This window comes from Astatotilapia calliptera, chromosome 4, assembly GCF_964374335.1.
Source record: "Astatotilapia calliptera chromosome 4, fAstCal68.1, whole genome shotgun sequence".
NCBI lineage: Eukaryota > Metazoa > Chordata > Actinopteri > Cichliformes > Cichlidae > Astatotilapia > Astatotilapia calliptera.
In genome coordinates, this window is record NC_137425.1 from 17,729,960 (window position 1) to 17,756,510 (window position 26,551).

Below are 26,551 nucleotides of genomic sequence, written 5' to 3' on the forward strand. Positions count from 1 at the left end.
TGACGTCACCCCGGCCTCTTTCCCGTGTCACCGTGAGCTGTGGTAGTCCCTGCCGCTGCTGCTGCCTGTCAACAAGACTTGTGTGTCCGGGTTTTTGTTTTTAGCCTTTTGTGACACTCTGTCTTCCACCACCATGCCCATGTACCAGGTAAAGCCCATCTGTGGGGGTGACATAAAGATTGATTTGCCCACCTGCATGTACAAGGTACCAAATATCCACGCGCAGCAAGGAAAAAGCTGCACCCCCGAACACGCGCTTCAGGTAACTAATCACATTTCGAAGTTATAATTTTATTCTTTTTATTATCATTATTATTATGATTATGATTATTAACTCTTTCGCTTGAGCTATGCTCCTCTCCCTGTTCGTTGTTTCCATTCATAGTTGCGCTTCTCGGACGCGATATTAGCTGGAGCTGTCTGTAGCCGAGCTAGCTAACTTAGCTTGTCAGGGAGTAATCTCAGTTTTAGGCTGATGCAACAACTACAGCGTGTCTCCGCTGTTTTACATCAAGATTATTAAACGGCATGCAGTAGTGAAACGGTTCGGTTAGGTTGTCTCCAGTCTGTGACATTGTTTTTAATGTAATCGATCAGGATTGTGTCTTTATTTGAGACCATTCTTCATTTGTGGGGGTGCACCGACCGTACTGTTTCATCTGCAAGTTCATGACACTGTATTGGGGAAATTGCAGCAGTCACGTTTGGTTACAAACTTAATGTTATCATAGATGTAATTATCTCATCGTTATAGACTTAACTAGGCAGCTATATACCAGCAAGTAATATTGAACCCATATTTACGTGTTACTGAATAGTCATCTTAATTAGAGATTTTTCATTTTAATTAATTTTACTGTTGGTTAATTATAGATTTTTCTTGTTTGATCATCATGGAGGCATGCTATTTCAGTGGCTGGACCAGTTTAGATCCAAAATGGCCAATAGAACCAGCTGTAAACCCCCCATGGTTTGATAGTGTAATATTTTTGCTTTCACTTTCAGCATCTGCAGTGGAGCATAAACGATTCTGTTGATTCATGACTCACAGCATGGCTTTCATGAATGTATAGCATGTTTTCTTTGCACATTTCAATGATGTTTATGTGATGAGATTGAGGCCATGAAGAGAATTTGAACTTCATCTGTCCTTAGAGATTTCTGGTGTTATGCATTAACCAGACATATAAACTTGTAGTCAGACTTCAGATAGATGTGTAGTCTTTGTGTATCTTGAAAATAGCTGACTGAGTAACCACTCAGCTCTGTTTACCTCTGCAGAGTTGAGTCACCACAACATTTTGATTGTAAAACTGATCAAAATTTAGTTTAAAAACAACAAATTAAGCATACTAAAAGTATAGCAAATTATGGGCCATTTTTTTCCTACTTTTTTTTTTGTCAAAGCAGCTGTTAGTAATTACTACATGGAATGACATAGGAGCTTCAAATTGGTACCATAGGTGTGCCTCATAGGAGGATAAGGGGTAGTCGCCAGTATTTGTTTGCTTTACATTAGTCATTCATGTGACTGGGTGGTTTAAGCCAGATTCAGTGTTGTTTTTTTGTTTTTTCTGTGTTGCTTCAGAATGGCGAGGTGGACCCAGCCGTCAAAGCTCTGGAGGCCCGGCAGGATGAGATCATGAGAAAACTCTATGAGCTGAAAGCAGCTGTGGAGGGCTTGGCCAAGACGGTGATGACCCCTGATGCCGATCTGGACCTGACAGTCAGCAGCAGCCTCTCCTCCCAGTGCTCCACAACCTTCAAAAACACCACAGACCTGGACACAGTACTGGGCAAGGTATAAAAAAAAAAAATCTTTTTTTGTCTTTTGTTTGTCGCTACTGGTAACATTTCTTTCAAACTACTCACTGGCAGTAATTTTAACTGAATGCTTTACTGTTACTGCCTTTTCTTGCCAGTAGTAGTAATCTCTTATCCATCTTCCTGATCACATCTCCTCTGTCATTCCAGGTTTTTATACTGTTAACCTGCTCAACCTGGCTATAATTGAGTTTACCTTTTAAGCCTACCTTAGGGTATAGACTGAATATTAGCTGTATGTGCAGGCTGTAGTGGTGTCATAATAGCAGAGCCTATCTTTATGTGACCAGGATCTCGGTGCTCTCCGTGATATCGTCATAAACGCCAACCCGGTGCAGCCACCCCTGACCTTGCTGGTGCTCCACAGCCTGCTCTGTCAGCACTATCGAGTGCTCTCTACTGTCCACGTCCACTCCTCTGTTGCCAGTGTGCCACCACAGCTTCTGTCCTGCCTCGGACCACGGCACACAGACAGCTACGCCCGCCACATGTTTCAGCTGGGCTTCACCCTCATATGGAAAGATGGTGAGGTCACCTGGGCACTTTTGCACATTATAATAATAATAATAATGGATTGTTCTGAGTGTCAGATTTGAACAGTCACACATGCTTGAGGATGTTTTTCTGGTTTCTTCCAAAGAATCAGTTTAGAAATCCTACTTAGAAGTTCTAGAAAGTCAAGAACCTAAAACAGTAGTGGTCATATGTTCATTGTACATGGCCCTGTGTCCTTGCTCACTTTAATGTGCTGGTGCAAGGCAGTGCTGATACAGTTTAATTTGGATGTAATGTCTTGTGAAAGTATGTGGGTGGCTTGTTTCATAGAATTCTAGTTTTTCTAATACTATGAAACCAATTATCATATCATAACCATGTCAGGGTATTTTTAAAACAAACAAAAACAACTGCAATCAGACATAGTCTTCTGAGTAGGCGTTCAGCTACTTTATTCTTTAGTGTATAATTAGGAAGCAATGCGTCATTTATGAGATGCAGATAATGAATTCATTATCAAAAACACCTCAGTTTTCTAATGCAGTGAAGTCTGGGAATGCTGCACGCCCATATTGTGACTTACCATCAACATACTTTGCTGTTTTGTATATTTGACTCTTTACTTGAACTAGAAAAATTAGAAGCATGTCCTATTAAAACAAAAATTGTACCCATAAATCTATCAGGAAAGTGTTTACTGAGGTCAAAGATCCAGTGAGTAGTTGAGTTTTGTTCCCACAGACTCTTTTCATAGAATCTTTTTATACAGCCGCCCCCTCCTGGTCATTAGAAAGAATGTGGGTTTATGGCACTTAAGTGTTGGTTTCACTTTTTAGACCCATGCCCTACAAAAGCAGATGTTTTAATCTTTATATTGACACCATTTGTCTAAAAGTTATGACCTCATTTCTCTTCTGCATCCACAGTTCCTAAACCACAGATGAAGTTTAGCATCAAGAACATGTGTCCCATTGAGGGTGAGGGCAACATAGCACGCTTCCTCTTTAAGCTGCTTGCCCCCTATCCCAGTGACCCCGCTGTTGCTACCCTGGTGGACAGCTGGGTGGATACGGCTTTCTTCCAGCTGGCAGAGGGCAGTGTCAAAGAGCGATCCACTGTTCTGCGGGCCCTAAACTCAACTCTGGGTTCCAACCCCTGGCTAGCCGGACCAGAGTTCTCCCTGGCTGATGTCGCCTGCTACTGCTGCGTGCTGCAGAGCGGCTCGGCCTCCTCATCTCCGGCTAACGTCCAGCGCTGGATCAAGTCTTGCGAGAACCTGGGCCACTTCAGCCATGCCAAGCTCCTTCTGAAATGACTTGGGCTGTTCCAGGACCAGACACCAGATGCAAAGTGAGAGAAGGGCATTAGAATAATAAAATATATCCCCGCCATGTCTGAAACACCTCCTGATGCTTCCTTCCTTGCTCTAGCGTAACACTGAACTGACACAGATGAAGTAGAAGCACTATGGCAGATGGGTAAAGTGACTCAACGGTATTTATTTTTGCCATGATGCTATAGAGAGATCCTAAAGCTGCATTTTGCAAGGGAGGAAGAATAAGGAGATGGTATGGACAAGGGTTTGGTGATGGGTTCAATCAGTGATACTAACAGAGGTTATTAGACAAACACACACACACACACACTCTACACCTTCCACCCACTTTGTGCCTAACACGACCCTGTTAAAAATGTGTGTGGTGATGGGTATTGCTTGTTGTTTTCAGAAGTAATACTTTGTACCATTCGTGTGTTTTGTTTTTCTGAAATCATTAAAACTTCTACTTTCTACTTCAAACTTTGTGCCCAGGTTTGATTTGTTGCACTGTTTGATCACTTCAAAAACCATTTCACTCCAAGTAGACAAACGGCTGGCATTTACTGAAGTGCACATCTGTGTCTAACAGGTGGCAGGAGTGACATTAAGTGATAGAAGATAATTTTCTAGCATGTCATTCATCAAGCTTATTCAGATGTTTATCATATCCAGTCAAACAGAGGTGCACTGAACCAAAAGGGCGGAAAAAAAACACACACAAGAACTCACTTCTTTGCTACAGGAATAGATTCACACCTACTACCAATTTAAAGTCAGCAACTAACCTAAAATGCATGTGTCTGGACTGCATTTTAGGGCCCCTAAACCCTGTATTGATCAGTGCATATTTTGCGTCATCCAACCACATATTAACGATACAGAAGCTGTGATTGAGCCTTTAGTACATTTACACGCTCTTCCTGGGTTCTCTACAGGTACTCCCAGCTTCCTCCTACAGTCCATAAACAAAGACCCCTGAACTCAGTGCAACTCCAGATACTTCTGTTTCATTTTACTTTGCAGCAGCAAAGAATTGTTGCTTTACTCTTTAATCTACATTCCTCCAGCTTCTTTCTCTGCAATCAGTTGTGTAAGCTGTTTTTTCTCCCTATCAGAAGCTGCACTATGGAACAGAATCCCAATTCAGAAGAGAAATAGGTTTTCAGTTTTCAAGTCCGTTTAATCCTCTGTGACTGCTGTAGGCAAACTCACGGAAAATCACTCAGAGAATATATTTAGGAATAATATATCGAAGGGAAAGCAAATCCCAAGGTTTTTCAGGCTCTCTGCGGGCTGGTTTTTGCATTTTCAAAAATGTCAGGTCTTCGACAGCTCGGGTCCAGACAGAGCCTGTGTTTGCATTCTCTGACAGCCTCCTGTTGGTCTCCAGGCAGCTGTCTGACAAGACGAAAGCTCTTAGCTGACATCCGGGCACATGGCAAAGAATACACTGGGGAAATGTGCACCACTGCTTTGCATCTTCCTCGCACACAAACACACCCGGACGCATTTGAAAGTGCAATGAGTGTTTGCCGAACGCGTTTGGTGCTGCATGTAAATAAGGCAGCTGATGTCATTCTGTAACTAATCTAATTACTTGTGCCTTGCAATTGGTTTTTATGAGAGGGGGGGGGGGGGGAAAGGCGAGACACAAACAAACAAAAGGAGAGGGGGGGGGTCTCTTCTTGTCGCTTTATATATGATATAAAATACAGACAGGAGATGCATTCTTACTGAACAGCTGTAGAAAAAAAACTGAAACTGAAAGACAAAAATCACTTCAGTTTAACCCCGTGGCTACATCAAATCACAACAACAGCACAGATAAAGATGCTTTTTGTCAGTCCGAGTGTCAGTGTCTATGATTGTCAATCAGATGTTTTATTAAGCCATTCTGGAGTGGGAGACATATGCTTTGCCAACCAAAACAGGCAGGGGGGATAAATATTAGAAAGAACATTTGGGCTAAAGTGCCTGAAATGAGATATTGTTCAGTGTTCTCCTGTGATGACTTCAAAACAATATGGTTTGATTTTGTGTCGGTTAAAAGTCTGAGACAGCCATCGGTAACCCCTTCACTCGCTGACCAGAGAGCACAGGTTGCTGTTGTATCTCAAAAGCTGAATGCGCTCGAAATAGTCGTCAGTCAGAAAGTTTCTCTGTGACGTCACCAGGTTGCCCTTCTGGCTGAAGAGACGCTGGACGGGGGCCGTGGACGGCAGGGTGGTGTTGTATTTTAGGAAGAGCTGCTTCACTCTTGGGAAGTCCTGCAGGCACTCGAGGCTCTTCCCCGTTCCTTCTACATACTTGCGAATCTCCTCCAACACCCCCCGCTGCTGGATCTGGACGGCCGGTTTCACTGAGCCGTAGCTAAAGAAGTCATCCTCAGATTCAATGGTGGACAGGTTGCGGCTGGTGTTCGCCTCGGTTACGGTGCAGGGATCCATCTGGGACGCCTCCGAGGCCAGCAGGGCGCACATCTCCTCCCTCTCGGAGGCCGCCATCCACCACAAGCGAAACTGAGGAGTGGTCGCGGTCGCAATCTTCGCTTCGGTGCTGCCAAACAGCTCCTGGAACCGCACGTCGATAGCCATTACAATGGCGTTGATGGCATCGCCGAAGTATTTTGCGGCATCCTTCTGCTCATTTAGCTTGTTCTTCAGACTGAGTACGGTTGGGATGACCAGGCCCAGGTAGCATTTCTGCTCCGCCTGGAAAAGTTCGAGTGCAAATGCGAGCGGGTGAAACACAGTCACATATTCCTTCAAGAAGGCCATCTCCTCCGGCTGAAAGCGTGGGACCTCGAGGCGAGCGCAGAGCTCCGTCAGCTCCCGCTCGCTGAGAGAGACAATCTTCTGCACGGCACAGTACTCTACGTTCCAGCGTATAACGGTGGGGACGACGAGTGCCATCTTCCCTATCTCCTCTGCCGCGTCCATCCCGACCTGGAGATGGTGGCATTTGCTCCATATGGCAAACACTTTAGCCATGGCACTGTAATGTAGCTGGCACATGGGCCCCTGTGACACAGCCTGCCAGAAGTCATCAGTGACGATCTGCTCCAGGGTGTGTGACGCGCAGCGCTGCACGGTGGGCAGAAACAGCAGCATGTCCTGCTCCGGCTCACCCTCGAGCACGGTGCTCACGTTCTCGTAGAAACCGATGTCGTCGTCACTTTCTTGGCTGTCCAGCGCAAACTCCCTGAAGACACTGATGAAGGGGCTGCCGTTATCTGTGACTGTTGTCTGAACTTTACTCTCAATATTGTAGGCCACGTGGACGTCGTGTATGCGGCCGGCGATGGTGTCATACGTGATCCTGCCCTGCAGCCGTGCAAAAGCCAGGGCGGCGGATTTCCTCTCCAAAGAATCCATATCGATCCAGTGACAGGTCATCCCAAAGAAGCTCCTGTTGTGGGCTGTCCAGATGTCCGCTGTGGTGCACACATACTGGACGCTGCTGAGCTTAGACATCAACTCTTCCCGCATCTTGGAGAATCCATGGTCCACCTTAGTAAACAGGGTCACCCTGTCCATGGATTTGAGCCCTTCAGTTAAACCGGCAATCAGCTTCCTGAAGCCAGGCTGCTCCAGCACATAAAATGACTGGCAGTCCTCCACAATGAAGTTGAAGATCAGATCATCGATCTTTGCCTGGGTCAGGCATTTGGAGATGATTTCCGCTTTGAGCTTTTTGAGCTGGCAGTGTCTGCTTTCCTCACCGTTGTATTCCTCTTTTTTCCGTCCTCTCTTGGCATCAGGCCTGGCTTCACAGCCTAAATGTGTTCTCTAGAAAACAAAGAAAGATTTCATGGCAGTTGTTTTTTTTCTTTAAACAGACTTTCCCAACATTTTATAAACTTTAATTGCACTGAAAAACACTCCTAAGAACACTTCTGCAGAGTAAAGCGACTGTTTGTGTTTTTTTTCTTTCCAGAGAAGTTGAGCACTACGAGCCTCCAGCGCCTGTAGCATGCAGCTGCAATGTAACGTTATTAATCACGAGGGTGGCTATTCATTCATTGAGTCTTTTAAACATTAACAAACACTGGAACGGGAAGTTGTACCGGGGCTGTTAGGCTGACTGACTTACGTCTAAATGTTTCTTTAGATTTGAAGTGGAGGTTTTTGACGTGGACAGCAGATTAACCCTCGGCAAGCACAGATTACACTGGACGATGATATTTTTCCCTTGATCTGCCTTGTACGTGAAATGGTGTCGATAACGCCAAGTATTAATGGCCGATTTGGTCTCGCCGCTGGTTTCTTGGTGATCCGCATCCATTTCGAATTCTGTCTCTGTTGTTACTGGTACCTTGAAATATAATAAAAGTATCGTAATCCGATTTAGTAATCGTGATTACACGTAAAGTAACGATGGCGGTAGAGCAATCCTCATGAAAAAGGGGCAGGCCTTTGTTCAGATGCTTCCCAGAAAACGAAGAAGGAGACGACAACACCGTCAGCTAGCTTCCCCACATGCGCTCTGAGAGCAGCAACGGCAAAGAATGGGAACACTGGCGGAAGTACGCATGCGCCATACCCAAACGAGTCCCATCAGAGTGTCGTCACTGTCCGCTCCTTGTACGTTTGATTGCGTTGACTGTGGCGCTTTCACCAGCAGTTCCTTTTCCCCTCTGTGTTTCTGCGAGTTGGCGCCACCACCAGGCAGCAGACGTAAGAAACGACAAACGACGCAATCAATGGAGACATTGTTTCAAAGACCGAATATATTAAATGAGCAAGCAGTTACAGAAAATAACCATGCGAAGAAAATTAATGGGGGAAAAAGAGAAGCTTAGAACAGTTTCCTTTTACAGCCTATCACAAGTTTCACACAGGGGATCTGAAAGGCTAAAACGACAGTAACACAAGCACAACTGTTGGATTGTTTTAGTCTGGACAGCCTTTAAAGTTGTTCAGATTCAGCGGACAGACAGATGTTCGTGCATCATTTAACGCAAAGGTATGAAGTGGTATTGAGCCCGCTTTGTTCTGACTTTTAACTGAGTCCCATTCGTTTCCACACCGCACTTTCAGTTTTTAGGTGCATATTTCTAAACAGCGGTCAGTTTTTCTTTTCTGTTTTTTTTTATTTGTACATTTTTGTTGTACAGGTTTATACTTTAGTGTCATTCTCTTTCTATTGTATTAGTGTTTTTATCATATTCCTTCAGCAGCTGGAAAGGTGGCCGTCCTCCCTGAGCTTGGTCCTGCTCGAGGTTTCTTCCTGTTAAAAAAAAACTCTTGCCAAGAAGGGTTGCACGATTCTTGGGGGGGTGGGGGGCTCTAATACCGCGGGGTCTTACCTAATAGTATAAACCACATTCAGGGGACTATTGTTACTAATTGACTCTATATAAATGAACTTGAATTGTTAGCTTTACAGTTGGCTGTGGTGTGCAGCTATGTAATGTTAATGTAGTATAAAATCTTTAATCCCTGAGAGAACATAGAAAAAATGTATTAAATTTACTGAGAAGCAGGAAACATTACATTTTAAATTAAGGAATGCATCAACTTTCTTTCTGTGTTTTAACGAGGTTATGGAGCACTTTCTTTTCTTTTCTTTTCTTTTCTTTTTTAAAACATTTGTTGGCATTTTATTTATTTATTTATTTTTAAATTTCTAATTTAAATTTATTTATTCTTTCACAAATCATGGTCACAATACATAATGAAAACGTTGCCATTATACAAAAAGAGAGAGAGAGAGAGAGAGAGAGAAATTGAGCACTTTCGTGACATAATAAAATAAAACAACTCATGACACAAATAAATACTCTTCATTTGCTTTATAATACACACTGCTGGCACACATGGAAATTATATACAACCTGGCCAAACAATCAGACAATATGCTGTTTGTTACGGCTCTCTTTACTGGCGTTTCTGTTATTCTTTCGTTTATCTGAGCATAACAACACAAACTCCTCTCTGTATAATGCAGCGCAGTCCATTGTCGCCATAAGTCTTTTGAAATGACCACAGAGTTTATTCAGTGCTTTTCCCAAGTTGATTTCATTCATTCATTAAGCAGCATATGGGAACGTAAAGACACACTTGTACCGAGTTTGTGTAATATGGAGAATAAACTATTCTGAACACAATTGTTCATTAAAACAAATGTGAGCGCTTGCCTTACCTGCCTTGATTTCAGCACCATCAAGAGTTGTTTCATTCATTCATTCATTCATTCATTCATTCATTCATTCATTCATTCATTCCCATAAGCCCTATGCATCTTGCCAGTTCAAGCCATCCAAGCAGCATGCTCCTAAAATGTTTTCCTGCTGATATAAAAAATCTTCCATCTGGAGATGCATTGAGCATGTCTTTCATTCGGTGTTGACTCTGTGGGCTCAGTGGCTTTTTGGGGGCAAGTCCAATTAACCAATTTGTCAGGTGCATGATCAAAGTCAGAAGCAGCGGAGGGAAAGGTTTATTTAAGGAGGTGTCATAGATTCTTTTCAGTTCCAGCTTCCTGCTTTCCTGTGACCGTCTTGGGAAAATCCGATATGACTCCGTGTGATTTAGAATGCTGTGTGCGCACACGCCAAGCATCTAATTGCTTTTTTAATGGTCTGCTCTGCGGGGAATTGGTTGTTTGGCAGTTGCGCACCACAGAGAAGGACCATTGTGTCAAAGCCTGTCATTATTTCTTTCCCACAGGCTCGCGCATCCACCCTTCCCCTATGACAGCTGACTCTGAGTTTGGTTTGGTAATGTTCATAGATTTTTGAAATCAGAGGAGAGTGTCCAAGTGTCGCAAACAAGGTGCAGATTGTTTAAAAAAAAAGAAAAAGTCAAATCAATTTGTTTCATGCGAAAGTGTTCCAATTTTGAGATAGATTTAAATGTCACACAATTTCTCCCTTTACTTATTCAAATGCACATCTCCTCCATTGGTTAGATTTGATGAGGGTGTGGTCTCACTTAAGAGCAGTTGACATAGCCCTCACTGGCAATGGGCTTTAACAAGGATGCGGTCTGTGTAGGAACAGAGAAAAAGTGTTCCGAGGGGGGAAAAAACAAGAATCAGAAGGTTTGAAATGTTTTGAGTTGGTGCGATGTGCTCTCCGGAGCGCTTCCGATCAGCGTGGGGCATAAGGAGTGAGCAGAACCGGTGTTCTCTTCTGTTCACAGCAGCAACCAGTAGATTCTGAGCATCAGGTGAACATTTCATATAGTAGCTGTAGCCTGCTTCTTCTTCTTTTACCCCGGGCTTCTATACACTCCACTTTAACCACAGGGCAGATGGGACGCAGAAAAACAACTATGACCAAAGAATCCGCGCCCTGACGCGCTCCGATGCGTGCATGCTGGACCGGTGAGTGTGTGGACTAGTATGAAGCGCCATGGCTTGGTGTGACCGCGGGGTTCAAACGCTGTTGGCCACTGTGGGGGCTTTCGCTGCCTTTAGCCTGATGACCATCGCCATCGGCACGGACTACTGGCTCTATTCTCGGGCATACATCTGCAACGGCACTAATGCCACCACAGACGAGACACAACCACAACCCAAAAGTAAGAAGGGCGATCTCACCCACTCTGGGCTGTGGAGAATCTGCTGTATCGAGGGTAAGCTCTGCTCACTTTGTGGATTTAACTGTGCTCATGTTTGAGAAAAACACGCCGGGTTTCTAGTGAAATGTTGTTAAAAATATAGCACATTTTATTCTCCTAGAAACTATTTTTTGGGGGGGTTTTTTTTCGTATGAACCTTTTGCTTCCCAGTGTGTACAATCAGTCTCAGTCTGAGCGCACAAAGGACGCCTTCCCTTTACGCATGCCAAGTGTCTCTTTCTGGAGATGGGCACGCAATGAGAAAGAGATCACACACGCGGAACAACTTTCAGGTGATAAAGAATGAGACAGAAAAAACAAATATGCACACATTTACAGATTTGAGGGGCATAAAAACGGGAAAGAAACCGGCTTTGCCCCGCTGTACACGCTCTTCTCGCGCTGTCTGCCAACTGTTACATCTCATTGTTCAAGCGCAGGCCCACACAGTCAACTCGGCTGAATAGTCTGCAAACGAATATGATGCCAAGACGGCGCGTCTGAGCCCATTCACTTTTAAGCTGGCAGGAAATGTGCGCGCTATCAGTCTACTTTCATTCATGTCTTCATTGTATCCGTTGCTGTTGCTTGGCAACATCCCTGAAATTGCTATGGAAACATGCCCGGTGATTTAAAAATAGATGACTCTGAGTTCACGTCATGTCCGAGCAAAAAAAGAAAAAAAAACTTATTTGTTGTTATAGAGCATCAGGTAAACAATATGTTTTTCACAAGCTCAACCTTCCCGAATGTGTTTTGAGGGGTTTCTTTTTTTTCTCCTCCCCTGCTCCCCCTTTTTCTGATTACATGTTCGATAAGGAGGTGCGCTGGCAGTGACGTCTTATTTCGGAGGCAGACAGGCACTCATTCATTGACCAATCTTCCTTCCGACCACCTCTTGACTTCTTGCCTCAGAGAGTGGCTTCAACTGATCGATTTGCTTATGGCACAGACGTCTGTTATGACGCAGTGATTGATAGAAGACAGTTTGAAGCAAAACGAGCAGAAAAATAAATAAAACACAGAAGAATAAATGACAAAGGGGGCTACACCTGATCTTAGCGTTCCCCCACCTTCCGAATCCCACTTTAACAACTGTTTATATATATTGGATTTCATTCTATATAGAAGTACAGGATACATCTCCTGGTGTATGTTTTTCTTTTCTTGACTTTTTTTTTTTGAGGACACTTGTATCAGAAAAAAAGAAAACACAGTTCTGTATACAATGCCTGTGCAGCCTATGTAAAATCAGCTGGTGTCAGAATCAGTGCTTTTCCATTTCTGCAGTTCTGTTGATTATGAGCCTGTTTTGAATCACATTTCCTGGAGCTAATGTCATCAGAGGCCACATATCGGGAAGGATTGAGTTGTCGTCATTGATTTGACTGTTCTGGGCTGACGCTGTGGGTGAAGGTGGACGGCTCGGAGAGGAGAACATCCTCGTTTGTTACGAGTAGATAGTTTCACTTCTGTGCTTCTGCCTAAAACTATAAGCTGGAGGCTCTGTTGTCATGGAGACTCATAAGTGTAGAGGAGAACACAAGCGAGGAAGTCCCCCCCCCACCACCACCACCACTTCTACCACCTTCAGCATTACTCCAACCACAAATGTACACACACCCCTCTGGCCATAAAGACAAACAGACTGGGTTATTGACGGGGACGCCTCTGTGTGTATCACAGCTTCTGGAGAAAACATCATCACATTTTGCTGAACAGATTACAGCAACAGGATGTCTTTCTCTCAGTCACATCAAATCTCTGGAACACAGCAGCTGTTAAGCCCCATTTTTTTCCCTTCCCAGAATCCAGTGATGAATGTGTTTAACATTTCTGGACACTCTTCTTTCTTTTCTTTTCTTTTTTTTTTACCTCCTCTCTCTCTGTCTCAGCAGGCCTGAATGACAATTAAGGAGTAGGCAGGAATATATAAAATGAGTCTACTTTATCGGAAGGTCATTATTTCCCTCCTCTGTGGAGTCTTTTGCATTTCACAGCCGGTGTTTTGACTTCTTTTCCCCTTTAATGTTTGTTTTCCCACATGAATATTGTAAGGCCACGGAGTGCACCTCATTTGCAACAGAATCGGCAAGCATCAGAGACTATTGCTTGTGACTCTAGTAAATACAACCAGCTTTTTAAAACGAGAAATAACCTAATGAACAATCCAATTACCAGGTACATATTTGCAGTAAACGTCCCAGCTGGTGGCGGATTGGTGTGAGTCGGGAGGCAGCTGTTTTTCTTGAGGGTCAGTGGGAGCGCTAGTTTAGGTTGTGTGGGGGTCACTTTGCTATTCTTGCCATTTTCTAAGAGTCTGTAATTAAAATGTAACAACTGAGAAGTCGTGAAGGGGCACTAATTAGCCAGCAGGGCCCAACTTCTAACACCAGTCATGCCATGCTCTGTTCCTCAGGTTGATGCGATGTTTTCCTCTGTTTTATAGGTTTAAGTCCTCAGTTCTCCTCATTCTGTTCTGTGTTATTGCACTTAGCTCTTTGTTACTTCGATAGTTTCCACAGATCCACGGTTTATGTCACTGTGAAGGTTCTCAGTTATCCAGGTCATTGTAGTCAAAGGAGCTTGCAAAGCAACTAAAGAAGTCCAGACGTTTTTCTTTGCAAGCTCCTTTGACCACGGTTTATGTCATTGGGACCAAGAAAAATCTTTGCCATCAGCCTGTGAAATGTGAATATTTGCTTGTTCATCAGTTTAAAAAAGCAGTTTTTTGACTTTAGAAAATTACTGACAGATACCTTTTCTAAACTTACTTCTGTTATTGAAGATAGTTAGCATCAGATCCACTGATAATGAAATGAATTGTAGTTTTATGGAATAGTGCGCCTTTGCTCATCTCATATTTAGGGTCTAGGGGCTGGTGTCTTCTAGATGAAGCTCATAAAGTGGTGATTTTGAAACCTCTGCAAAAACATCTGATGAAAAACAGTTGATGATTAATCTAAGTTGATCTCTTCAAACCTTTAAATCCCACACCCTCGTCTTTGTGCTGTACACAACCGCCACTGCAAATTAGCGGACTTAAAAAAATTTTTGGTGCTTTTTAGCCTTTGTTGCGATAGGAACTTAAATAAAAGACAGGAAAGGTGCAAGAAAGAGCAGGGCAAAAATGATCTCAGGGCAGATTTGAACCCAGGCCTCTAGAGCTACAGTACCATCACCTGTTTCCAAGACTGGAGAGGATTGTCAGAAGTGTCATTTTTCTGTGTTGGCAATCACATGTGGGATGGCAATTTATGTTTGGCCCACATCTGCAGTTCTCTTATGCTTCTCTCACAGCTTGTGTTGACTGACAGTGCTGACTCAGGATGAGTCACAGCCACAGGTCTCCATTATATGGGCCGGATGTCAGGTGGGCATCTGGCCCACAAAACAGTTTCTGTAACCCAAGGAAGGCCATCCTCAAAACTGAGTGTCCAAAGTAGCCCAGATTAAGCCAGAAAAGTGTCTGCACCTTTTCCTCCTGCCTGTGTACTAACCCGAGACTGTCTGCACGGTGTGCCTTTGCGTTTAGTCTGCACATTTTGTTTCTGTAGCACATTTAAAATCCAAGCGTTTTACAATAAAAACAAAAGAGCTTCTAAAACTCGTCTATTCCTCTACTTACATCCACATCATTCATGTAACATAACACAACAATAAAGCCTTCAGGTTTCTGAAGGCTTTTCAAAGAAAGGCATATCTTTAGCTTAGATTCAAAGACAGTTACATGTTTATCTGATGTCAAGTTTTATTTTGCTGTTTTTACTGCCTGCACGTTTTTCCAGTGTTTTTAATCATCTGTGTTAAGCACACTAAGTTTACTTATAATAAAAAATTGGTATAAATAAAATTTGCATTGGAATTTCCACTTCAGAGGCAATCGGAGCAGCAAAGACCCTCTTGAAACAATGGCAGGATGGTCAGGAGTGATTGGGAAGCAGACCTTAATGATCTTGAAGGAGTGTGTGGACCCAGTCTAACTACCACATATACAGGTGCAAGATTGTTTAAGGCTTTTAATAAAAACAGTGATGCTTTTTGTTGGATTCTGTTCCTGTGACATTTTGGAATAATTGTTAATGTGCAAGAGATGATTGACCAACTACAGCATACAGTGCTTGGCAGCAGTCCAATCTAGATGTAACAAAAGAAGCAATTTTAACCTTGTAATTCTTGAAAAGGATGAAGAGGTGTTTTTTAACTCCTTCTGACAAGATCTAGATTTACTGTTGTGGTCAAACACCTAAAAAACCTTAAAATATAGATGACAAAACTTACTGGCTTACCCTTGTGCAAAGATTTATCCTGTGGTTTGGGATTACACTGGCTCTGCAAGTGATGGAACATATCATGTTGCTGACATAATCAGTCTCATAAAGTGGCGTCTTTCTGTCATTTGCACAGGGCTCTTTAAGTTATTGCTCCTCACAGCCTTATTCACACACACAGTACCAACAGCACCTCTAATGAGTGAAGCCACATCACACAATGTATCTGTGCATACACATTAGTAAACTTTGATAAATTGATCAGACACTTATTAAAATGTAGCTCATAAACTATGACTCTGTGTGAGTCACCTGCCTGAAGTTACAGCCACAATGTTATTTGCTTTCAGATCCTGATCAAGTCTATCTCTGGGGATAATTTATCATAAGTAATTAATGAAGTAACCACTGCTGTGCTCCAAGCGTAAAAGCCAGCAACTCTCTCATTTTGGTGAGCAAATGGGTTGTGGTGCTGTCGCTGTGCTGCAGGTAGAGTCAGCAGTGAGTTACTCTGTTTCTTAACAGTCAGTCTGCAACAAAGTAAAGACTTTGTAACATCAAATCTTCGGTGTATATAGATGTAAAACTGTAGAGGGAAAATTCAACATTCATGAAAAGCGTTTGGTCATTTTGGAGAAACCAGTGTGTCCCCGCAGCAAGGAAAGGCACATGTTTTTCACCTATGTGATGTTTATATACTGAAGCTGCTGCTGTAATATAGTTGTTTTTTTTAAGAGTGGGTTGTTTGTCACCTGAAAGGTAATGAAAGGAAAAGATTTCGATCTGAATCGCAAACCAGATACACGCCATGGTAATGATTCAGTTTAACTCAGTTCAATTCAATTCTATTTATATAGTGACAATTTACAACAAGGCGCTTTAACCACAAGTAAGCCAGCAGTCTGAGAGCAGATTGTCAAGATTTATAAATGGCTACACGTGTTTACTTGGTTTAGGAGAACAGGTGGCTAAGAGAGGCTCCTTAGGTGGGCTGGTTTCTGAGAGAGGTGTGGGCTGAATGGTGAAGAATGGGCAAGCAGGTGGGTCGTGGGGAGGTATTGGGATCCACAGGCAGCTCTTGCGCTCCAGCAAATTCATCACCGTAGTGGATGGAACGATCAGGCAGAGAAGCATTGCTGCACACGGTCCTTAAGACAATTAAGACAATCCAGATGATGACAGTGAGTTGAAGGTGTGCAACAGCCGGCCAGGAAGAGCCAAGAAAAGCCAAGAACAAAATTAAAATGCGCCAGGCCTGCCCTGAAGCCTAAGACAAAGTGCTATATTGGAGTGATATTGTACTATAAGGTCTTTCAGACAAGCCGGGACCTGAATATTCAAGACCAACACTTCAAGATTCTAAAGGGATCCAATGAACAGAAGCCAATATGTCTCTGGTTCTAGTCCATGTAATGATATTATACAGACAAGCAACAGTGGAAAGTAACAGAATTCATTTGGAAAAATATCAACCGTATGACATAAAATTCCAAAAGAGCACCTGTGCAGATATGTTAAAGCTTTCTCATTTGAATCCACACTCTTACAATGACCTCTCAAGCACCATGTTGAGAATCCATTATACATGTACATTTTTAAATGAGTGGCAGAGCATAACAGGCTTCACAGCAGACTACGTGATAGATCACAGTTTTCTTCCAACAACTTGGAACCCAAGCGGAGCTGTGTTTGAAGAAATTGCAGCCTGGTGACAATTTAATTAACCAACTGTCAGTCATATCAACACTGAATCACTGATGTCTTCGCCAAATTGCTTTTCTCTCATCCTCACTTGGACTGAAAAGAAAGGAGGGGTTTGTTTTATTACACAGAGCTTTTTTCTTCTTTTTCTTTTTTTTTTTCACCCCTGTCCTGCCATCCCCAGCTCGCAGCGCAATAATCATACGCGGAATCAGTGCGAGTCGTTTGTGGTATCGTCGCTTACAGTGTTTTGTCTGTAACGGCTTCATAAAATGGATTCATCCCTCCTTTTTCTGTAAAGCTCAGAGCGCTCTCCCTCATCAGCTGCTCTCCGTCGCAGAGCTGAAAGAAGTAAGGACAATAAAGCAGAACAGGTTGCTGCTGAGCCCGTTTGTTGTAAAGAGTGTAAGGTGCATCGCTTAGAGGAGGCTACGCAGCTCCAGTGAAATGCAGCATTGATGTCCCTTTTGATTGGTTCACACATCAATTTATCCAGAGCCAGCCAGGTGTGAAAACGAGGAAGTGAGGGAACGTGTCGCATGAAGCTTACTGCCATCACCTGCAGTTCTCCTGCAGACACCGGGGTGAGCGAGCAGTGACTTGATGAGACAACGTTATTTGGTGTATTCCACCGAGGCCGCCCTGTCATTTGCTATAGGCTGAGCTGCTCTAATTCAAAACAACGACAACGTGCATCATGCTGTTGCCAGTGGCACCACAGCTGTGGCAGCTGCTTCCAATGAATGTGTGTAAGTGTGTATGAACACGTGTTTTTGTTTTGTTTTTTTGTTGTTTTTTGTATAGGCACGTGCCCATTTGTGTTCACAGCCATGCCCGCTTAAGCACTGACAGATCTTTGAAGGGGGAAGTCTCTTATTTAACGGGTATCATGATATAATGAAAATGTCAAATGCATCCTCTGAGATTGTTTATGTAAATGAGCTTATTAAAAACTTACAGGGGTTGCCATGGAGAAGAGGGAAACGGGATGCTCAGCATGGGGTTTCACAACTCGAATAAGGCCCTGGGAACCCATCATTTCCCCACTAATATGTTGACTGTGTAGGAATAATTCCCAGTTTGTTTCGACCCAGTCATACTGGAAGCATCAACCTAATAAGCACTTTTTTTTTTAGTTTGTTTTTTTTGTTTTTTAATCACCAGCACTCCTGCAGCTGATCTCAGATCTCTGCCCTTAAACGCTCTCTCCCCGTTCTAATTTCTTTCTCCTTTTTAAGGTTGGTTCCTATCTTTACGCCATCCTCATCGTTCCTCTGCTCGCCTTTGTTGTTTCATTTCCTTGTACCTTCTTCCATTGTTTAATCTCCGCTTCACCCCTCCTCCTCCCACCTGCTCAGTATTCAGACTTTATTTCATTTCATGAAGGGTCCATCTCACAGCCTGCACACACACACACACACACACACACACACACACACACACACACACACACACACACACACACACACACACACACACACACACACACACACACACACACACACACTAAACCCTGATATTGTGTTGATAACTGTCACTCATAAATCATTAACCTTGAGGCATCCACTTATAAAAAGATTTCCAATCAGTACCAACATTGTCCTCTATCTCTTCCAATCTACATATCTCTCTCTCTCTCTCTTTCTCACTCTCTCTCCAACACACACACACACACTTGTTTTGGTATCTTAATGAGGACATCTAATTGACATGATGCTTTCCCTAGGCGCTAACCCTAACCATCAAAAATAAATGCCTGATCCTCACCCTCAAACTAAACCTAACCATAACCTTATTGTAACAATGACACTAAAAACACATTTTGAGCTTCAAAAATGCCTTCAAACTCGTGTTGATGGGCATTTTGTCCCCAAGTGACTGTTGGTCCCCACGAATATAGCAGCTCGCCAATTTTCTGTCCTCACAAAGATGTCTAAACATCTAAACGCACACACACACAGAGGAAAACAGAGGCGTCACACTGGCTGAGTAGCTGAGACTGGACTGGCTATTAGTAACATTTTAGGTTCACAGTGAAAGGTTTGTTTTTGCAAGCAGCGTATAAAAAGTGTAAAATCACTTGGATGCAGAAGCAGAAAAAGACACAGCCAATCATGCAAACAGAAATGCGCGTGTAAAATCTGCAACAAGCCTTGCCGCTCCAGCACGATCCGGTATTTACACAGCAATTAACAGCACAGCTCAGGTGCCTGTTTTTTTGCTGTTTAACCACATGAGCCAGATGTGTGTGCGTGTGTTTCTTTTTTTCACAAGGCACAAAGTCTCACGTTGCTGCTTAAAATAGTCCAAAACCCTTTTTTTCCCATCAGTGACTATACACAGAAACTTGTGCTCCATTTCCACAGACTGATTTGACACTAATTAATTTGATGTCCCTTATAAAGCAGCAGACCTAGTTAATGGAAGGGAGCGTGCCCTTAAAAGCTGAGCGACAGAGAAAGGTGGTTCGGTGGCTCACCCTCAGGCACCTGGGAAATGGAGTTGACAGGTCTCTGTCTGTGTGCTGTTAATGGGAAAGTTGGTGTTCATGCAGCGGGTCAGGCCCCATCTCTTTTGTCTGTTAGACCGGGCGGAGATGAAGGGGGAATATATTTTCGACATGGGTAGAAGTCTTTATGCTTACAGAGGCAGGCAAAGCTTAACTGAGCCTCAGCTAATGAACCATTCACAGACCCCTTTTTCCCTAAACACCAATTGTCCAATGATGGTGAGGCAACTAGCAAAGCTATGTCAGGCTTTCATCGTCCTCACAAGCCAAAGTAGGGGGCAGGTCCTTCAATATGAGAGATAAATGACTTTAATAAGTTTAAAGAGCCTCTTTAGCCTCTAAAAGCACAAACCCAAAAGAGAAAGGAAAATATTTAATGATGTCCTCATGTGTTAGAACATAGGTTTAATAGAGTATGAGGACTATTAGCATATTATTAACAAAACACAATACTTTAACATGAGTCACATAGACAATAAGAGGTGTCCGATTTTTACATTTTCCCTATCGTTTAGCAACATGCTACGTGGCAGGGATTATGGCCAATACCTCTGCACACAACCTCAAACAAGCACACATGAACATGCAACACATAGGCCGTAGATATGTTTATGTAAATATATGCAAATTAGAGCCCAGTGCAGCCCATCTCTAATACTTTAGATGTTCCTCCTAGAATAAGTGTGTTCATATGGTTAATGAATAGTCAAAGAGCTCACTGCATTACCACTACTGCACAGAGCACATCCATTAACCCCACCCCTAACCCCTTTTCCTCTTCACAAGGTGTTGTTTATACTCGCGCTCAATTACAGCTCAGGGCCTCTCTGCGCTTTAACCTCTCCCTCCCTCTTTCCTCTTTCTTTCATTCGCTCACCTTGGTGTTAAAAGCTTCCCGCACAGTCTATTGTTGTGTTGTTTAAATAGACTTCTTGTTCTGGCATTCAACCATTCACCTGGATTTGGACACGCACCACAAGCCATCAAATCCCTACGGGCATTGCAATCTTAATCACACAGCTATATAGTCCTGCCGCTTTTTCTTCTTCAAATGCGTGTGCACTGAACTGTGATTTCAACTTTGCAGAATTCACGGTCTACTCAGCGAGCTCTTAACAATAGTTTTGGTCAAAGGTCAAAGTCTTAACAATGGAATCTGGGAAAACGTGTAGCCTTTGCATGCTGCATGTACAGATTCAAGTAAATGTTTCCAGCCTAACGCTGAAAGAAGAGAAAAGGTAAAGGAAAAAAGAGCTTATTATGAAAGAGGGGAAGGCTTTTTAACATCATGAACACACAAACATTTGCCTGATAGTTGACCAAATGAATCCCAGTGGAAGCCATGCTGTGTTTCACTTTTACCTTGAAGAAGAAGCACTATTAAACATGAAAAATAGTCTGAGGTCATCTGAGAAGTGTCTTCTCACTCCATCTTCTTTTATCTAGATCCACTAAAGCATCTTATCTCTGCAGACTTAGCAAAGACACTCTGTATTTATATATCAGATGAAGATTTTTAATAAGCTAGGGAGATACAAATTAATTTTATTCAGTTCATTTCACTTTTATTTATATTGCACCAAATCACAACAACAGTAGCCTCAAGGCTTTTTATATCTTAAAGGCCCCACAATAATGCAGGCTCATGGAGGGTCAGCTATCTGCTGTGACCTACTGGGGGTAGAGTAGGGAAAGAGGACAAAGGACACACTGTGGTAGAGAGTCAGAAGTTAATAATAACTAAGTAATTGCAAAGGGGAATATAAACCCATAAAGAGTAGAAAAGAGGTGAGTAAAGAAGTCCACCAGTCCTAACTACAAGCTTTATCAGAAAAGAAAGTTTTAAGCCTAATCTTAAAAGTAGAGAGGGTCTGCCTCCCAAATCCAAACTGGTAGCTGGCTATACCAGAGAGATGCCTGAAAGCTGAAGGCACCTTTGGAACCATGAGTAAACCAGCAGTCTGAGAGCAACATGCTCTATCGGGGTAATACTAAATCATGAGGTCTTCACGATAACCTGGGGTGTGATTATTTAAGACCGTGTGTGAGAAAAAAGATTTTAAATTCTATTATTGAATTCAAAGGAGCCAATAAAGAGAAGACCCCAAAATTTAAAAAGAATGTGCTAAGAAGCTTCAACTGGGAGTGAGCTAAGTGGGCAGATTTTAGTCAGTGATGTCCATCTTTTCATTGACAACATCCGTCTATGGATATCCAGACAGCTGAACACAAATAACCATAAACATATTCATCAAAGGGTCAGGCAGTGAGAGAGTGTGTGGGATAGATCAAGTGCTGCAGGTAATGTGCGAATGTCATTTGTAGTGTAAAAACTTTGAGTTGTCAGTAAGACTAGAAGCATTTTTACCAGTGTTTCCAGGACCACATTTTGCATAAGCAGCACACACACACTAACACACAGCTCACAGACCCACAACAAGGTCAAACCACACTGACCTGTGTCTATGCCACAGTGACAAAGACACATTGCCACTGCTGGTGGAAAAAAAAAAGTTGCCCACAGGGAGGAAGCATCAGCCGCTATCACGCAACGATTCCACCCACGAAATGATTATATAGGTTGTTTGTTCTTTCTGTCTGAAATGACTCACATAAACACTACTGATCTGGCATATATAGCAACAAAAATCTGCATTAAGTGGCAGGGGAAGTGGTGGTGGAATAAACACGCCTAACTTCCCACTGGGGAAGCTCGACTCTTGTCCAGGACCATCTTTAAGTTTCGCTTTCTGTCAAAATGTCTTCCTTAGGGTTGCGAGTAGATTATCGCCCGTTCTTCAACACACTGTTTTCCCAGCAACCATTTTGGCATGAAGTACTAGGTAAACACAGGTGTTACTAATTACATTAATGTCGTTTGATCCTGTCCTTAATTAATGTGAACAGCAGCACCTGTGTTTGTAGATTTTAATTGGAAAGGGATGCTTTGAAAAAGGTCACTGTTTAAACATGTTAGGCAGCACCATGCTCCTATGAGTTGTACGTTGTTACGGGGGGAAGGTGGAGGGGATTAACTTTGGGATATCTTTCCAAGAATAGGAAAGAAATCACCCTAAATGTTTAAATCAAATGCAGCCTTGATGTGTACAGCGGGCTAGTGAGGCTCATTCTTGTGCTTTTCGCCCTGCAGGCATTAATCAAGGCAGCTGTTACAGAATCAACCATTTCCCTGATGACAACGACTATGACACAGACAGTTCGGAGTATCTGCTACGTAAGTGTTCCCGACTTGTACATTTCGTCTGGTACCGGTAAAACTGTGTTACTCCTAAAAGAAAAAACAGGAAGTCCTCTGACATTCAGCATCTTGTCATTTGATTGTGAAAGCAGACAGATAACTCACTTATCTATGTAGAGTCAGAAAGATATACGAGACAGTGAGGTTTCACACATTTCAAAGCTTAAAGTCATTAAAGCATTATTAAACACTATTATATGTTTACAAGCAATTTTTTGGCTGTATCTATTGGATAGTCTTCATCTTTATTCTACTCATTAACTGATGTCTTAGATTTTACATTTCAGTTGCAAAATCACTGTTACAATGAGTCTAAACCAGAGTTTTCCTTGTTTTTCTTTGAAAAACTGGCTTAAACATGACTTGTGATTAGTCTGATACACAATGAATATTCTGTCACTGGAGACCCATCACTTAAAGCTGATTCAGAATCTGCCTAATATGCAAGAACAAAGGAGACTTGTCAAGTCCAAACTCAGTCCATTAGCCAGTCTAAATAAAAGGAGGGCTTAATAAAGGACTTTACAGTTGAATAAGCTCATTCATCTTTGGAAACCTGTAAAATGGCACAGTGATTCATTTTAGGGTTGGTGATAGTCAGCGAGAGTGCGTGTTGCAACCCACAGCTGATTAGCAAAGCTTTGTCACAACAAAGCCCCAAAGCATGACTAATAATGGAGCTTAAAAAACAGATCAAAGAAGAGGTTGAAAACAAGTGGTACTGGACTCGAAAGGTTAATAAAAAATATATATTTTATAATATATTTGATAATTTATGAAACTTGGTTGTTACATTAATTCATACAGTCTTGAAATAAACTGCATTTTTAAAGCCGTTTACAGTGACTACTCCATCCACTGCAGGTGTAGTTCGCGCCTCCAGTGTGTTCCCCATCCTCAGTACCATCCTGTTGATGCTCGGCGGGCTGTGTGTTGGGGTGGGCCGAGTCTACAACAAGACAAACAATGTGCTCCTAAGCGCTGGCATTCTCTTCGTAGCTGCAGGTGAGCTGGAGGAAACATGCACTGTCATCCATGTTTACAGTCAAGTCCAGTCTTGCATGCTGGTTTTACAAATGGAGGGAAGTAACTTGTACTTTGTCAGAGGTGCAATCATGATGATGAGCTTTATTTGCCACTAAAAAAAAGGCACCATATCCATTCTTCACATATCGTACAATACCAAGCAAAAGTCTTGCGCAGCCCCTGGTTTATTTATATTAGAAAAATGGGAACCAGGTTCAGAGAATTAGTGAGGCATATGTAGACATAGATGGAAATACTGCAAATAAGGCAAAAATAGGGTTTGTACAATTAAAATGAACTTGAAAGTCAATATTTGGTATGACCACCTTCATTTTTAACACAGCCTGAGCCACAGCAGTCTCTTAGGAAAGCTTACTTGGCATTTCTTTAAGTAGTCTTCAGGAATAGTTCTCCAGGCGTCTTGAAGGACATTCAAAGCTCTTCTTTGGATGTTGACTGCTTTTTGTTCTGATCTCCTTCAACATGATCCAACACTGCTTCAATAATGTTGTGCTCCAGGCTCTGGGAAGGCCAATCCATCACTGATAGATTTCCAGGGATCAATGTCATGCTGAAAAATGAAGAGGTTGCCAACGTTTTCCATATGTTATTATTATATGTTGGATCAAAATCAAAAAAAGGGAACAAATCTACCTAAGGGTATCAATACAGGAACTTGAACATGAATCTGAGGCAGTTTTCTATTTTCCAAATTCCATAAATTACCCAAAATACCCTGACAGAGTGGGTTTTTTTTTAAATATCTGTAGGCACTTGATATTGGATCTCTCTCCTGACCTCCTCCGCACATATTGATGAGGATTTGAACTAAAAATTTCAAATTTATCACTCAATAAGACCTCCAGTTCTTGTGTAATTTGGCATACCTCAGCCTTTGCAGGCCTGTTTCCCCAGCCATCCTTCCACTGAGACCATTTCTGAGATGGATCAACTGAAGAGTCAAATCCATCTCTCAGGTCCTGTGTCAAGTCTTAGCTGGATTTTTTTCCCCCCATTACTTAAGGACATGACTTTCAGATACTGTTTATCTGCACTGTAAAAAAAAAAAAAAAGTAATATAAAAGTATTTTACTGTGTATTTTACAGTTTTGTACTGTTTTTCTAGAATATCATTAAATTTACATAAATAGACTGTGATTTTACATTTCAAATGTAAATTAAATGTAAATTAACGTAAAATCAGTGTAAATGTAATAAAACATAATTTTCTTGTTTTTTAAATGTATTTGTCTGTACATATGCAAATTTAGATAGCTTCTTAGGACTTCCACTTCTTCTTTGGTCCTCTGCTTGTGCAGTTGCCCTTTCAAGGACACACTGTGCACTTATCTAGGAATAATCTAGTTGGTACAATACTACGATTTACTTTTGTTGAACTCTGCTATTTTTGTAGATTCTGCTAAAGAGGGAAGTAATTATAGGTTTTGTTTGTGACAGTAACAAAGAGGCTAATGATTCAATTCAAAATTGTTTCTTTGCTGTTGCCTGTTATGTGTAGATACAATAATTGTTAATCCCCTGAGCTAGGTGCCTTTTTTATGCTTCAGTGAGTCATAGGTTAGTGTTAAGTGGCTTAACAAAGAAAAGTAATCCAGTGAAAATAGTCAGATACAAAGACTGGACTGAAAAAACAGCAAACGCTCCCATACAAAAAAAAACAAAAAAAAATTTAAAGACCTTCAGAAAGCCTGGAGAACTGTTGTTAAAGACCACTTTAAGATATTACAAGCAAGTTTGGAAGCAACATATAAATAAATAAGGTGGTGGCTCAAGATTCTCTGTACTGTAAGAATCAGAGTGTACACATTTAGAACCTCTGTTGTGACGAGAGCCTGTAAACGCTGGTTGTTGAAGTTTCTCGTGTTACTGAGCCTCACCTTTCATCTGTTTCTTGTTTATCAGGTCTGAGCAACATCATTGGCATCATCGTCTACATCTCAAGCAATGCAGGAGATCCCAGTGACAAACGTGATGATGACAAGAAGTACACTTACTCCTACGGCTGGTCCTTCTACTTTGGCGCCCTCTCCTTCATTGTAGCCGAAACTGTGGCCGTCCTCGCCATCAACATCTACATCGAGAAAAACAAGGAAGTTCGCTGGAAGGCGCGGCGTGAGTTTATCCGTTCACTCTCCTCCTCTTCTCCATACTCAAGGATTCCGAGCTTTCGCTACCGCCGGAGGACGTCGCACGCCAGCTCTCATTCTACGGAGGCTTCCCGGGAGAACTCGCCCATTGTTGGTCTGAAGGGGGCGGCATCTTCCAGTGGGGCCCTGGATGAGTTGTCCATGTACGCCCTGGCAAGAGACAGCGTGACAGAGAACACGTACAGCCCTGAACATGAGGCTGCTGCTGAGTTCCTCCAGGTCCATAACTGTTTCCCCAATGATATAAAGGATGGGGTGAATCGCAGGACCACACCAGTGTGAGCAGTATTTTGTGTAGCTCAAAGTTTACCAGATGAAGGACAGAAAAAGAAATGAATGAATGACAAAGCGTTGGGCTAACCTGCAAGAGACTGAGCACTTGTGACAACCTGGCATTTCACAGAGAGAGTGTCCA

General features: G+C 42.4%; 3 protein-coding genes across 4 annotated transcripts; 2 read left to right on the forward strand and 1 right to left on the reverse strand.

The window, feature by feature from the left end:
- On the forward strand, nucleotides 1–4,117 carry aimp2 (aminoacyl tRNA synthetase complex interacting multifunctional protein 2). 2 transcript variants are annotated; one of them, XM_026165135.2, is made up of 4 exons: nucleotides 1–148; nucleotides 1,589–1,801; nucleotides 2,115–2,349; nucleotides 3,246–4,117. In XM_026165135.2, exons 1-4 carry the CDS (start codon nucleotides 134–136, stop codon nucleotides 3,632–3,634), a joined length of 852 nt encoding a protein of 283 aa, XP_026020920.2. In that variant the 5' UTR covers nucleotides 1–133; the 3' UTR covers nucleotides 3,635–4,117. The 2 variants fall into 2 exon arrangements, with proteins under 2 accessions (XP_026020920.2, XP_026020919.2); XM_026165134.2 differs by having other exon boundaries at nucleotides 5–262.
- Nucleotides 4,118–5,315: 1,198 nt separating this feature from the next.
- Nucleotides 5,316–8,145, reverse strand: zbedx (zinc finger BED-type containing X). Its single transcript, XM_026165133.2, has 2 exons — nucleotides 7,730–8,145; nucleotides 5,316–7,425 (listed from the first exon to the last, which is right to left on the reverse strand). Exons 1-2 carry the CDS (start codon nucleotides 7,919–7,921, stop codon nucleotides 5,713–5,715), a joined length of 1,905 nt encoding a protein of 634 aa, XP_026020918.1. The 5' UTR covers nucleotides 7,922–8,145; the 3' UTR covers nucleotides 5,316–5,712.
- Nucleotides 8,146–10,578: 2,433 nt separating this feature from the next.
- Nucleotides 10,579–26,551, forward strand: LOC113020867 (voltage-dependent calcium channel gamma-4 subunit-like). The gene is made up of 4 exons (XM_026165136.2): nucleotides 10,579–11,217; nucleotides 22,835–22,918; nucleotides 23,807–23,947; nucleotides 25,892–26,551. Exons 1-4 carry the CDS (start codon nucleotides 10,995–10,997, stop codon nucleotides 26,416–26,418), a joined length of 975 nt encoding a protein of 324 aa, XP_026020921.1. The 5' UTR covers nucleotides 10,579–10,994; the 3' UTR covers nucleotides 26,419–26,551.